Source organism: Marmota monax, unplaced genomic scaffold (genome assembly GCF_021218885.2).
Source record: "Marmota monax isolate L192 unplaced genomic scaffold, Marmota_monax_Labrador192_F-V1.1 WCK01_AAM20220418_F8-fsc00291, whole genome shotgun sequence".
Classification (NCBI taxonomy): domain Eukaryota; kingdom Metazoa; phylum Chordata; class Mammalia; order Rodentia; family Sciuridae; genus Marmota; species Marmota monax.
In genome coordinates, this window is record NW_026693329.1 from 889,142 (window position 1) to 904,389 (window position 15,248).

Sequence of the window (15,248 nt, forward strand, 5' to 3'; positions counted from 1 at the left end):
CCCTCAACAGTCAGAGAGGAGCTTGGTAACCGTCAAAGCAAAACCCCCAGGGAGTCAGCTGCCTTGTGAGCCCCAGACCCCAGGGGTTTGCGAACAAAAGGCAAGGAGGGAGGGGTGATGCAGGCATTCGGCAGTGACCCGGGCTTGCCCCGTTTTGGCAGGCAGAAAGTTCCTGGCAACAGGGGTACTCAGCAGTCTCTATTGGTGCCCATTTAAATTGTCCCCAGTCTCCCACTATCATCAGCAACACTTTAACCATGGCCAAAATTTCAGGGTCCTGGGGGTAGGCACATATTCTACATTTTAATTGACCGTGGCCTTCCCAAATGGTGCCGCCCACCCACATTCTCTCTCTCTCTCTCTCTCTCTCTCTCTGGTAGTGGGGATGGAACTCAGGGCACTTTTACCACGGAGTCACATCCCCAGCACTTTTTGTTTTTTATTTCGAGACAGAGTCTTGCTAAGTTGTTAGGTCCTTGCTAAGAGGCTGGCCCTGAACTAGTGACCCTCCTGCCTCAGCCTCCCAAGATGCTGGGATTCCAGGTTTGCCCCACGGCTCCCAACTTTTTTTTTTTTCTTTTTTGGCAGTACTGCAGATGGAATCCAGAGCCTCACTTGAGCCAGGCAAGAGCTCTACCCCTGAGCTAAATCCCCATCTATTTGAGCATCATCATCCTCTGTTGTTAACTACAGCTGCCCTACATGCAATGGGACACCAGAACTCCTCCTCTTATCTAATGTGTTACCTGTTAACAGATCTCTCTCCATCCTCTCTCTTTTTTTTTTAAATATTTATTCTTAAGTTTTAGGTGGACACAATATCTTTATTTTACATTTACGTGGTGCTGAGGATCAAACCCAGTGCCTCGTGCATGCTAGGCGAGTGCTCTACCTCTGAGCCACAACCCCAGCCCCATCCTCTCTCTCTTGCCCTCCCAGTTCCTAGTAACCCCTATTCTGTTCTCATCTTCTTTGACATCAACATTTTTAGATTCCACCTATGAACAAGAATGTGTGGTTTTTGTTTCTCTGGGCCTGGCTTATTTTAGTTAAGATAATATCTTCCGGTTCCATCCATCTTGATGCAAGTGATAGGATTTGCTTCTTTTTAAAGGCTGAATAATATTCCATGGTGTATATATATATGCACCACATTTTCTTTATCATCTGTGGATGGACGTTTAGGTGGATTTCATATCTGGGATACTGTGTAAAGTGCTGCAGTAAACATGAGAGAGGGGTTGCTGTACTTCCTATCTCTCATGAGATTTCAGAAGACTTGCAATGAGGGGGCTGGGGATGTGGCTCAAGGGGTAGCGCACTCGCCTGGCATGCATGCGGCCTGGGTTCGATCCTCAGCACCACATACAAACAAAGATGTTGTCTCCGCCGAGAACTAAAAAATAAATATTAAAAAAAAGACTTGCAATGACATAGAAATAGTTACAATACATGGTAATAAGGGCCACAGTATCAATCCTCAATCCCATCTGCAGAGAACTCAGTTGCTCTGAGAATGTAACTAGGTGAACTCAGCCTCACATGGCTTGTGCCACACATAGTGCTATTATTATACCCACTTTACAGAACAGAACACAGAGACACAGAGACATTATGTACATAAGTTGCCACCAAGGACTCCAGTCGGTATTTGGCAGAGTAGAGATTCAAAAGCAGTCTGGCTGGCTCTCGTGCTTTGATAGGCATAGTGACATTCGTGGGCTCTCTCTCTCTCTCGTCCAGCGAGGAGGTCCACAGAACAGGGCAGAGAAAGAGTGTGGCTGCAGAGTCGCTAATCAAGATCTCCGGACACCAAGCAGGAAGCAGGTCTGATTTTATTGCAGTTACCATGTATATATACTCAGGCAGCAGCTAAGCAGGTTACAGGCAGCCACTAATGCAATTTCTGCTAATTGCCCTTGCAGCCACCAATTGAGGAGTGGGCTGTGGAGCAAGCACAGGGACTGCAACCCACCGCCTCATGCCCAGGGCTGTGCCTATGGGGTAAGCGGATTGCTACTACACGCCTAGCAAGAGGGGAGTGGCCTGCCACTCAGACGACACCCTTAGCATATGCCATGCATGCAGTACTCCATGCACCGGTCCCCACAGTGACAAAGCTCAGAAGGTGCAGAAAATGAAACTCTAACTTGGGTTGGGGTAGTTAGGGTGGCTTCCCAGAGGAGAGGACACCTCAACTGAGTCTTGGAGGAGCTGAACTTGCAATAGAATAGGCCAAGACTGTCCAGGGGGAGGGAAGGGTGAGCCCTTCTGTGCAGCTGAGACGGGGCCTGGGGTGTATGAGTATAAGCCTGGGGCAGGAGCTTCGCCCTTGAGATGGGCCAGGGAAAACCTGGACGCGCCTAAGCCATGCAAGGGTGGATGATGTCGCCCAGCCGCTCTGCGCACCTTGGTGGACAGAGCAGAGCCATCAGGACTCAGAGCCCTTCACCTTGCCTGGTGAGCGCGCAGGCGCAGGTGACCGGGGCGGCTGATTTACATCCTCCAGGTTGAGGGGAAGACCCAGGAAGCGCAGCCCAGGCACTAATCAAATCTGGGGCTAATAATAAACATCCTGAGTAATGAGTGGCCTGGGCCAGAGGAGGCGAGGTGGCCGGAGCCGGCGGGCGGGCAGAGGAGCGCTGTGAGTAGCCAAGCCAGTGGGCAGGCCGGCAGGTGGACAGTGCGGGGGAGGCCCTCGCCCCATGTTCTGCACAGGCTCCTGGGCCCACACGGAGCCAGGACCTTGGGGGGCCCCAAGATGTCTGCAGCCCCAAGGCTTCCCCAAGCCTTGCATGTGGAGAACCCCGAGTCTGGGGCACTTAGGGGTATGTGGGGGGGGGGGTGTCTTGCCTTCCAGGAGAGGAGAGCTAAGACTGGAGCTGGGGGGGGGGTTGGCCCCCATGGCAGGAGTTGTCCCCTTTGTGACCAGGTGTCCCCCCACCATGTTTTCTCTTCCACCCTCAGTGGGTCATTTTAAAATGAACCCCAGACATGGTGGGATCTTAGATGCCTCTGGATTAAACTCAAAACCCCTGACCCCTGCCCGAACTGCGGTCACCTTTGATATTATCAGTCAGTGCCCCAATGTACCTGATGGATATATCCACGTCTTTTCTTTTCGTTGTTGTTGTTGTTGTTCAAATCAGAATTAAACACGGCCCACGTCAGACATTTAGTTATGCTTTTTTAAAAAAAATATTTATATTTTTTTAGTTGGAGTTGGACCCAATACCTTTCTTTTATTTGCTGATTTTTATGGGGTGCTGAGGATCGAACCCAGGGCCTCGCACATGCTAGGAGAGCGCTCTACCGGTGAGCCACCACCCCAGCCCCTACTTATAGTTTTAATCCACACCAATTCCCACTCTCTCATTAATTTTTTTTTTTTTGCTTCGAATTATTTGTTGAAGAAAGGGGACTGTGTTTTCTTGTAACATTTCATCAGGACGGGTTTGGGAGGCTTGGTCAAAGATAAAATTTACCTGGAAACATCTGTTGCTTAGAGCAGATGAACCCAAGGCTGGATGTGAGTAGGGACTGTCCAGCATCCAGGGCTGCACCTTAAATCCACATGTCTCTCCTGTTCCTTTCCCCAGCACGCCAGCTTTGAAGCCTGTCATATCTCTGATTTTCATTTGCAACCGGGGACTACAGACCCGTACTGACCTGTATAGCCAGCCAAGGGCTCAAATACACATAATTTCTTAGAGCGTTTGACAAGGCAGTGACCAGGCCACCTTGACCCAGGATGAAACCTCCCCCCAGGACTCTGGGACCAGATGTCAAGAACTAGCTAGAATTGTGACTTGGCACCCACAGAGGCTTCTAGGGACTCACTGGAGAGGGAAACCTTCTAGCTCCCGTTGTTCAGAGACTAAAGCACTAAAGCTTTGAAACGGCTGGACCCTTTCTTGAAGAGTCATAAGCAAAGGCTCTGAGAAATTCTGAGGTTAAAATAGGGCTTTAGCTTATTTATTTATTTATTTACTTATTTATTTAAAATATTTATTTTTTAGTTGTGGTTGGATCCAATAACTTTATTTATTTGTTTTTATGTGGTGCTGAGGATCGAACCCAGGGCCTCTCATGTGCTAGGCGAGTGCTCTACTGCTGAGCCACAACCCCAGGCTTTAGCTTTTTTAAACTCAATATGTTTTAATTTTTAATAGCTTCTCATATTTGTTCCAACATAAAAGTAGGTATATATTCTTGTGGCCTATAGTTCTCATGCAACAATAAAAGCTAAAAAGTTTACAAATTAGAACGAAAATATAAAACCAGTAAGTTTATATATACATAAAAGTAGGTATATATTCTTTTTTGCCTATAGCTCTCATGCAACAATAAAAGCTAGAATGTCTACAAATCAGGACAAAAATATAAAACCAGTAAGACGTGAATGAACCACCTTTAGTTTATTTACTCTAACAAGTGCTGCTGTTTTTCTCAAACAGAAAAAAAAACGCTTTGCATACAAGAAACGCATCACAAGTATTGGTTTACTAACAGAAAGCTGTTGTTTTGGGTCCCGTTCTGTTCTTAAACTGTTAGCGTTCTTACTTTAATAGTCATGTTGAGAAGGCTTGTTCTCATAAACAATCTTACTCAAACTGATATTGAGAAATTCAAGTCTTTTCTTCCTCTTTCAAGGCAATCAGAACAGAATATTAGTCAAACTTTATGCATGACAATCTTCAGATGCCAATTTTTTTAAAGAAAATATTTATCTTTTAGTTGTAGGTGGACACAATATTTTTATTTTTATATGGTGCTGAGGATCGAACCCAGTGCCTCAAGCATGCTAGATGAGCGCTCTACCTCTGAGCCCCAACCCCAGCCCAGATGCCGATTTTAAAAAGGCAAGTACAGATAGATTGAGGAAATTCAAGATGGCCTTTACCAAATCTGCAACAGTGACTACTAAAAAAAAAAAAAAAAAAAAAAAAAAATCCAATTAGTTTTAGATTTGGGACAGAAATATTTTTTTCCTGCTTATTTGCCATGGGGCTTGTTCCGAGTGGCTGTGTAGGGAGCCCCTGGACTTAATGAATCGGACACGGTTTGGATCTCTTCTGAGTAATGTAAATCATGGTCTGGCTTTGACTTTCTTTAACGCAGCATTTTTCAAACGTATTTGACCACAGAGGTCTTTCTTGGTACAGCACCTGTTAACTAGCCGAGTGTGCCAAGAAGCTCAGGCTGAGGGCTCTAAGAATCGTCCCTCTGGTTTCAGGGTGCAGGGGAGGACCTCTGGGCTCTATCTGGCCCTGATGCAGCCAAGGCGTGGGCCCAGCCCATGGGCCCAGCATGCGAGAGGAATTCTCCCTTCTTTTCTGCTCATCGGCACAGCATCTTTCTCAAGCTCCGGTTCTGCCTGGTGGCTGTCAGTCTCTGGGACGTTTTGCCTATCTTTGGGGATGAATGGTGGCTCTGGGATTTTACATAGGTCCAGGTGGCCATGGAGGAGGGGGACTTAGGGATAGTCTCCTCTGCTCCCTTGGGTGTCTGCCAAGGTCAAGCGGCACTAGATAGTCCAGTCCAGTGGCTTTAGTGGCTTCCAGGGCACGGATGGGTCTTGGAACCTCTCTAAGGCTGCCCTTGTCCCACGAATCTGTTGTGCACTCAGCCATTGCTTCACAGCGTGACCGGGGTGGGTGGCAGGTCCCTCCCTCTCATCTTCCCCACCCCAAAGGGGGCGGGGGGCGGTGGGGAGCGGAGAATCAGAGGCCTTTAAAAAATTTTTTTTTTTTTGCTGGATTCTTTGGTTTTAAATTTGCTTTTGAATAGATGGTATTAGTCATGGGATTTGAAACCTGGAAAGGAGAGGGGAAAAAAATAGAAAGTCTTTCCTCCCTCCTTCATCTGCCCAGTGCCTGCCTTCTCTGGGATAAACAGCTTCATCGACACGCACTTTACAGGCTATGAAGCTCACCTATTTAAAGCTTAAGATTCCATGTTTTATAGCATATTTACAGAGTTGTGCAACCATCACCGTAATCTAATTTTAGAATATTTCCATCATCCCGGGCTGGGGATGTGGCTCAAGCAGTAGCGCGCTCGCCTGGCATGCGTGCAGCCCGGGTTCGATCCTCAGCACCACATACAAACAAAGATGTTGTGTCTGCCGAGAACTAAAAAATAAATATTAAAAAAAAAATTCTCTATTTCTCTCTCTCTCTCTCTCTCTCTCTCTCTCTCTCTCTCTCTCTCTTAAAAAAAGAAAAAAGAATATTTCCATCATCCCCAAAAGAAGCCTTGAGAGTTCAATCCCCACCCAAAAGCTAGGCTACCACTAATCTTTCTATCTCCATAGATTTTCCTATTTGGGACATTTATATCAATGGAATCACAGTATGTGGTGCATCATGACCTGCTATTTCTGCATGTTTTAAGAGATCATCCACAACACATATCAGTACTTCATTCTTGGCCCAATAATATTCTATTTTGTGGACATAGCAGGTTTTTGTTTATCTGTTCTTCGGTTGATTGACAGGTTGTTCTACTCTCTGACTAGGATGAATAATGCTTCTGTGAACCTGGAGGTACATGTTTGGGGTTAACATGTTTTTATTTCTCTTAGATACCTAGAGGTGGAATTATTGGGGCTCCTATGATAATTCTGTGGTCAACATTTTGAGGAATTGCCAAACCACTTAAAAGGTGGTTGGGCCGTTTTATAATCCCATTCAATGCACAAAGATTCTGATCTCTCCACATCCTCACCAAATTGCCCATCTTTCTCATTATAGCCATGAGAGTGAGTGTAAAGTTCAGATTGGCATTTCTCCCTCACGATCATGATGCGGAGTATCTTTTCATGTTTGTTGGCCACTCATATATTTATTGGCAAAAAAAATGTCTTTTCAACTATTTTGCCCAATTTAAAAAAAATTGTTTTTTAAAGAGAGAGAGAATTTTTTTAAATATTTATTTATTTTTTATTAGTTGTTCAAAACATAACAAAGCTCTTGACATATCATATTTCATACATTAGATTCAAGTGGGTTATGAACTCCCATTTTTACCCCAAATACATATTGCAGAATCACATCGGTTACACATCCACATTTTTACATAATGCCATATTAGTAACTGTTGTTTTTTAGATTTCGGCGGACACAACATCTTTGTTTGTATGTGGTGCTGAGGATGGAACCCGGGCCGCACGCATGCCAGGCGAGCGCGCTACCGCTTGAGCCACATCCCCAGCCCTATTTTGCCCAATTTAAAGTTCGGTTGTCTTGTTAATTATTCCGTGACAAGTGTTCATTATACATTCTGAGTTTAAGTTTCTTATCAGATCCATGATTTGCAATGGTTTCTTTCCAGTATTTTATTCTATTCTTCTCCTTTTTCTGTGGGGCACTGCAGGGATGGGGGACTGTACTTGGGGGGTACTTTACCACGGTGCTACATCTCCAGTCTTATTTATTTATTTAGAAACAAGATCTTGCTGAGTTGCTGAGGCTGGCCACCCACGTGCATCGTCTTGTTCCGGCCTTCCAAGTCACTGGGATTACAGGTGTGCACCATGATCCTTTTACTTTCTAGATGGTTTCTTTTATTTTTATTTTTATTTTTTTTTATTATCGATGGTCTCTTTGGAACACAAAACTCTTGCGTTTTCACGAAGCCCAATTGATCAGCCAGTTATCTCTTTTATTAAATGTATACATTTGGTGTCACTGTCTAACCCAAGGCATGAATATTGATTCCCTGTGCCTTCTAAGAGTTTTTCTTTGTAGACTTAACTCTTCCGTTTAGGTCTAGGATCCAGTTTGAAATAACGGTGTGAGGCAGGGGTTTCATTTCATCCTTCTATATGTAAATTCCAGGGGTCTCAGCACTCTTTGTTGAAAAGACTCTTCCCTATGCCATTGGATTGCCTTGGTGCCCTTGTTGAAAATTAATTGGCCACAAATGTTAGGCTTTAATTTCGAACTCCTGATTGTATTCTATTGAGCAACAATGTTTAGGCCAGTACACTATGGGTCTTAATTACTGTTGCTTTGTAGTAAGTTTAAGTAGGAAAGTGTAAGTCCTCCAACTTTGGACTCTTTCAGGATTGCTTTGGATCTTTTGGTCTCTTGCATTTCCACATGAATTTTAGGATCAGCTTGTCAAACTCTGCAGAAAAATTTCAGCTGGGATTTTGAAGGGAATGGCATTGAATCTGTAGAACAGTTTGGTGACTGTCTTCACAATATGAAGTCTTCCAATCCATGAACATGGGATGTCTTTCCACTTATTTAAACTTTCTTTAATTTCTTCCCCCCAAAAAAAATGTGTTATAGTTTTCAGTGTACAAATCTTGCACATCTTTTAAAAATTCTTTAAGATGTTTTATTTAAAATGTGATATTGTCTTTATTTTCTTATTATGATTTAATGCAAATACCAACACAAATATAAATTTAGAACTTTCTACCTTTTGAGGGAAAATAAAAGGAACCTATCTTGTTGTTTTGGTTTTCTTTTTTTTTTTTTCCCCGCTACTGAATATACTTTGGAGTTCTTTCCATAGCAATATAAATAAAGATCTTCTTCATTTTACTTTTTTTTAATACCTTTATTTTATTTATTTTTATGTGGTGTTGAGGATCGAACTCAGGGCCTCACACTTGCTAGGCAAGTGCTCTACCGCTGAGCCACAACCCCAGCCCCTTCTTCGTTACTTTTTAAAATATAACTGCATAATAGCCCAGTGTATATGTAATGTAACTTACTCTGTCAGTTCCCAACGCATGGACATTTAGGTTACTTTCAATCCTCAGTAATTACAAACATGGCTGCAGTGGATTCATCATTTTTTTTCTCTGTAAGATAAAACTGGAGTTTAATCACCGAGTTATCGATAATTTTGATAAATCTAACCCAATTGTGCTCCATGATGATCATACTTATTTACTTTCCTTCCATAATGAATGAGAATGTGTTCATTCAAGGGTTTGCCAATAGAAGTGCTATTTCTTTTTTTATATATATATTTTAAAAACTCGATTAGAGGGAAGATGGATCAGTGTGGTTGAATGAAATCATGTATCTTTGGGTTGTGTTGACCTGTCTGTGAACTGTCCATTCATGACCTTTGCCCATTTTTCTATTGACTGGTCTTTCTTTTTCTGTTTGCCTTTCAAATGTGAGTTGCAAATGTCTTGCTCCCATTTCTCCTATGTCTGTAACTTTTTGGTAAGGTGCTCTTCGCCGTAGATAAGTTCTTTTGTCATTGTTTACCATTTGCTTCTTTTGTGTGTGTTCTATTTTTATCCATCTCTTATGGATTTTGGATTTACCCTCCAAGGTTGTAAAGAAATCAATATGACGTATATTAAATGTAACTTCTTATATTTTTGTTCTTTTAATCTTCAACTGGGTCTTGTTGTGGTTTGCTTTGCTTTGTTTTTTCATTTTTTATTTTTTTAAATCCTAGGGAAACTTCCTGTGCTTGTTTCTGACCCTTTGTGCCAAGAATCTTCTCTCCGAAGTGTGGAAGCCAAAAGCTAGGGTCTCTGCTTCTCCTTTTTCCACTAGAACACCTGGCCCCTGAGTCCTACTGGGATGGAGGAAATACAGGCAGGAAAGGGGATTGTTGAAAACAGCTCAGATATTACCCCTGCCCAGTGTTTGTTGTGACTCCACAATTTTTTACCGAGAAAACTGTGTACAAAGGGTTCCGTCATCTATGAGCATTTATTGACCACCTCTTGTGTGCGCCTAGTATTATGAAAGGCACTGGATTCAGAGCTGAAGGAGACAGTAGGAGTTAGAACATTACTGTCATTGATATTGCAATTATTCTGTTACCACAGATGACCATGGTCAACCTATTGCATTCTATACCATTGGTGCCAGAAGAGTAGCTACCAATATTAACAGCCACTTCTTAAGCCAGTGACCTATGATCGTGCACATACCCTTAAGGAAAGCCTGTAATCCCGTTTTACAGGTCCGAAAAACTGAGGTTTTCCACTGGGACATGCATTCCGTCGAAGAACTGTGGTGAATCAATTTTCTTTCTTTTTAAACTTAATGAATGAATGAATTTTTAAATTTATTTTTGGGGTCCTGGGGGCTGAACTCAGGGGTACTAAACTACCTCCCTAGTGCTTTTTATTTTTTTTTTATATTGAGACAGGGTCTTGATATGTCGCCCAGGCTGCCCTCAAATTTCAATCCCCCTGCCTCATCCTCCTGCGTCAGTGGGATCGCAGGCGCACACCACCACGTCCACAGCAAATCGGTTTTCAAACCAAGCATCCCAGTACATAGAAAGGCTCATCCCCTTTTTATTAACAGAAAACTGAGAAATGACTTGCTTAGTTCTCCCAGAACCTGTTTAAGTTATGACTTTAGAGCCAGCAAGGGGCAGTGGCTCTCGACCCTGAGAATCACCGACAGGTAGTGTCTGGGGGGTGGGCTGCCGGGGGGTGTGGGGTAGGGTGGGGGTCCTACAGCTATCCTCATTATTTCAGAAGGGGCTGGTGAGGAATCAGATACAACTAACAGAAATCAAAAACCATTTTCCTTCACATAATGCTCACAATGACCCCATGATGTAAGCTATCACATCCTCATTGTACCAATCAGGTCACTGGGTCATTGCCACTGGTTCTCATGTTTGTGAAAATATTACTGTTCTCCACAGCTGAGCCACACATGTGCTGTGATTATCTGTATTTTATTGTTGGCCTCTTTGGTTTCCCTGGAGTTGATGATGCCTAGGTTTTCTGTGTGTATACAAGTAATTTATCTCAGGTCTGTAACAGATCTGGCTTGTCAACTGGTTAAACATACTCACTCATCTATCATTTCTGTGTTTTGTTGATAATGTTCCTCTTTCCTCTTCCCTTAGCTGGGATAGGGGACGCTTCAGACTCATCAGTAGCTGTCAATCTGGGAAATTCCTTTCTCACCTTGTTGAGAATTTCCATCTTCACCTGTCTGCTGACAGGGACCCCAGTTTTCTCCCCTGCCCCATTGTTTCCTGACTCCCTCTATTAACAGAGCATGCGTCCCAGTATTACCAGGTCTTGCATGGCTCATAGTGTTTATTGGTGTCTCTTCTACCCTACGTTTGATTGGTGCCTCTCCCTCTCCTTTCTTCCTCCTCCTTCTCCTCTCTCTCACCTCCCTGGCTACCAGGAGGTGAACATTACGTTCTATTGAAAATAATCTTCTGTTATGAACTCTACATTTTTCTTCCTTCCTATTTTGCTTTTTTTTTTTTCTCAGTAACCTAATTCCTCCAGCCACACCCTACCCTCCTACATTTCCACCACCCTCCAGCGGTCCATTCAGCTGTCAGTGGATTAATCCACTGAGGAGGTCAGAGCCCTTATGACCCAATCACTTCCCCAAAAGCCCTACCTCTGAAAATGGCTGATTGGGGACCAAGCCTTCAACACTGAGCCTGTGCCCCCACAGGCTTTCCAAATCCAAACTAATAACATGTTTATGTTTCTATCCCTGATTTCAGACCTCTTGAATATTCACCTGGTGGTAGACTTGCTGGATCCTATGGTAGATCTGTGTTTGACTTTTTGATGAATAGACGTGAGAGGGTGCTGAGCGCGGCCATCTTGGGCAGTGACTGCGTGGTCACACATTCTCAGGGGTGAGGCACAGAGGGTTCAGATCTCTCCACACCTCCGACATTTGTTATTTTCAGTTTCTTTTCCCAATAGTCATCTCGATAGCGAGCGATATCGTATTGTGGTTATGATTTGCATTTCTCCAGTGACTAATGATGCTGGGCTTCATTTCACCATGATCAGCAGCCATTTGGGTATCTTATTTGGAGAACCATGGATTCAAGTCTTTGGCCCACTTTTGACTTGAGTTGTTTGGATTTTAGGAGTTTCTTACATAGTCTGAATGTCAACCCTTGTCAGATACACACTTTGGAAATATTTACTCCTATTCTGGGACTTGTCTTTTTATCCACTCGATGGTAAACCTTTGAGGCACAAAAGTCTTTAATTTTGGTCAAGTCCAATTTATTTATTTTTTTAAATTTTCTTACCAGTGTGCCCTTGCCAAAATTCAATGAATGACGATTCCCCTCTTTGTTGTTCTCTAAGACTTTATAATTTGGGCTCTTAGCATTTGATAAATTCTGAGTTGATTCTTGTACTATGGAATTAGGTAACAGTACAATTTCATTCTTTTGCACGTGGATTTGGTGGATTTAGTTTTGTAGTAAGTTTCAGGAAGAAATCAGGAAGTATGTCTTCCATCTTTGTTCTTAAGATCCTTTCGACTTTTCAAAGTCTCTTGTAATTCTATTTGAGTTTTTAGGATCCGTTTTTCTATTTCTGTAAAAAAAAAAAAAGTCATTGAGATTTGGTTGGAAATTGTATTGAGTTTGTAGACGGCTTTGTTTAGTATTAACTTTTAACATCATTGAATCCTCCAGCCCAAGAACATGGCTCTCTTTTATGGAGGTATTTTTAGTTTCTTCCAGAAATATTTTGTAGTTTTTCAGATCTCTTGTATATTGTGTATTTTCGGTACACACTTCACCTCATTTGTTGAATTTATTTCTAAGTATTTGTTCCTTTTTATGCCATTGTTAAATGGAAAATTATTTTCCTAATTTTCTTTTGGGATTGTTCATAGTAGGTCTGCAAAAATTCAACTGATTTTAGTCTGTTGATTTTGTATCCTATAACTTTGCTGAACCTTTTATTAGCTCTAATAGGTTGTGTGTGTTTGTGCACGCGAGCACATGCGTATATACATATGTGAAGATTTTAGGGATTTTTTTACACTTAAGATCATGCCATCTGGGAACAGAGATAATTTAACTTCCTCCTTTCCCATTGGGATACTTTTTTTTTTCTTGCCTAAATGCATTGGCTAGTATTTCCAGTGCTATGTGGAATAGAAGTGGCAAAAAATGTGCATTCTTGTGTTGTTCCTGATCTTGGTGAGAAAAACTTTCAGTCTTTCACTATTTAGTACATCATTAGCTGTGTGTTTTTGACTTATGGCCTTTCTCATATTCAGGAATTTTTTCCCCCTTCTTTATTGAGTTTTTTAAATCATGAAAAGTGTTGGATTTTGTCAGATGATCTTTCTGCATCAATTGAGATGATCATGTAATTTTTTTCCTTCTATTTATTTATTTAGGTACAGGGAATTGAACCCAGGACACTTTACCACTAATCTACATTCCCAGTCCTTTTAATTTTTTTTTTTTAATCTTGAGACTCTCTAAGTTGCTCAGGGCCTTGCTAAGTTGCTGAGTCTGGCCTTGAACTTGCAACCCTCCTGCACCAACCTCCCAAGTCTCTGGGATTACAGGTGTGCACCTTCATGCCTGGATTCTTCATTCTTTAGTGTGGTGCATCACACTTATGCCTTCTAGGAATAAGTCCCACCCGACCATGGTGAATAATCCTTTTCATGTGCTGTTGGGTTCAATGTGCTAATATTTCGTTGAGGATTTTTTGCATATGTATTCATAGACATGTTGGTCTGTAATATTCTTTTTTTATGATGTCTTTATTTAGATTTCGTACGAAGTCTTTTTTTGTTTGACAATAATACAGCTGCCTCAGCTCTCCTTCAGTTACTATTTGCATGATATATCTTTTTCCATACTTCCACTTTCAACCTTTTTGGGGTTCTTTGATAAGAAGTCTTTTACAGACAGCATACAGATCAGTCTTGTGGGTTTCTAAAAATCGAATCTGCCAATGACAAACTGCTTCTCTCTTGCTACTTTCACAATTCTTTGTCCTTTCCATAATTTTATTATACGGTGTCTTGGTGTGAGTTTTTCTGATTTTTTTTCCCTGCTTGGAGATTGTTGAGCTTCACAAATGTGTATATTCCTGCCTTTTCCTCAGTTTAGGGGTGTTTGAGGGGCCATTGTTTCTTTGACAGCTAATTCAGATTTACATGAAATAACTGTACATATTATTTATGGGTTACAATATTATATTTGATATATGTATACATTGCATAATAATAAAAATCAAGGTAATTAGCATATCCATTACCTCGTCCATTTGTCACTTCTTTATGGTGAGAGTATTTAAAAGCCTCTCTCCTAGATATTTGAAATACACAGTATGTTATTATTAACAATCATCACCCTACTAGGTAATAGAACACATCCCTGTTCCATAGGTTTGTACCAGTCTCTTTCCATACTCCACTTTCTCTTCTCTCTCCAATCTCTGGTAACCACTGTTCTACTAGATTTCTACTTTCATGAGGTCATCAGAGTGAGAACATAGGGTAAATGTCTTTCTGTGTCTGGTTTATTTTGCTTGAAATAATATCATCCAGATCCACCTATGGTTTTGCAAATGACTGGATCTCGTTGTTTTTATAGCTGAGTAGTATTCCATGTGTGTAGACCACCTTTTCTTTATACATTCATCTGTGGTTGGCCATTTAATTCCAAATCTGGTTATTGTGACGAGTGCTACAATAAACATGAAAGTGTCGATGTCTTTTGAACCCACTAAATTCATTTATATATATATATATATTACCCAGTAGTGGGATTGCTGGATGGTATGTTCATTCTAGTTTTAACTTTTTGAGGACTCTCCTTACGATTTTCACGATGGCTGCACTAACTGACATTCCCACCCACAGTGTGCACAAGAGCCCCTTCTACCCCACAACTTGAGCATTTGTTATTTCTTGCCTTATTGATCACAGCCTATTCTAACGGGGGGTGAGATGATGTCTTGTGGTTTTCTTTTGCATGTCCCTGGTGATCGGTGATGTTGCGCTTCTTTTCATCAACTCTTTGTGTAACCATTGGTGTGCCTTTTGAGAAATGTCTGTTCAGATCTTTTGCATATTTCAATAGGATCACTTGTTTTCTTTTATGTTGATATGTTTGAATTTTTTTGTAAGTTCTGGATAGTAACCCTTGTTACATTATTTTTTCCCTATTCTGTAGATCATCTCTTCATGCTCATTTTCTTTTGTGGTTCCATACAGATTTTTAGGACTGTGATCCCCGCCCCCCCCCCCCCCGATTTCTGTAAAGAACGTCATTAGTACTTTGATGAAGATTGCATTTGAATTTGGGTAGTTGGAACATCTCCCAATATGATAATGGGGCGTTTTAGGATTCATTAAACGCAGAATATCTTCCTATTGGCTTGTGTCCTCTTGAACTTCTTTTTTTTTTTTTTTAATTTATGATCCTACTGCCTGACTTCCCTAAAGTAACTAAGATCACAGGTTCTGTGCCATCCCTCCCAGCTCATTTAT

At 41.8% G+C, this 15,248-nt stretch overlaps 1 protein-coding gene and 1 long non-coding RNA gene across 8 annotated transcripts in view; one reads left to right on the forward strand and one right to left on the reverse strand.

Moving 5' to 3' along the window:
- The window catches only part of LOC124101041 (uncharacterized), a 49,838-nt gene that overhangs the window by 30,488 nt on the left and 4,102 nt on the right, over positions 1-15,248 (reverse strand). For all 4 annotated transcript variants that reach the window (XR_006854513.2, XR_009228011.1, XR_009228010.1 and 1 more), the window contains one exon: positions 11,499-12,319. This is a non-coding gene — a long non-coding RNA (uncharacterized LOC124101041). The remainder of the gene's footprint in view (positions 1-11,498; positions 12,320-15,248) is intronic.
- Positions 2,691-15,248, forward strand: part of Tnfrsf13b (TNF receptor superfamily member 13B) — a 35,034-nt gene continuing 22,476 nt past the window's right edge. For all 4 annotated transcript variants that reach the window (XR_009228008.1, XR_009228007.1, XM_046456702.1 and 1 more), the window contains exons 1-2: positions 2,691-2,828; positions 7,447-7,528. Coding sequence is in view for 2 of the 4 variants with exons in the window: in XM_046456702.1 (XP_046312658.1) it covers positions 2,706-2,828; positions 7,447-7,528 (205 nt within the window). In the remaining 2 variants the exon portion in view is untranslated. The remainder of the gene's footprint in view (positions 2,829-7,446; positions 7,529-15,248) is intronic.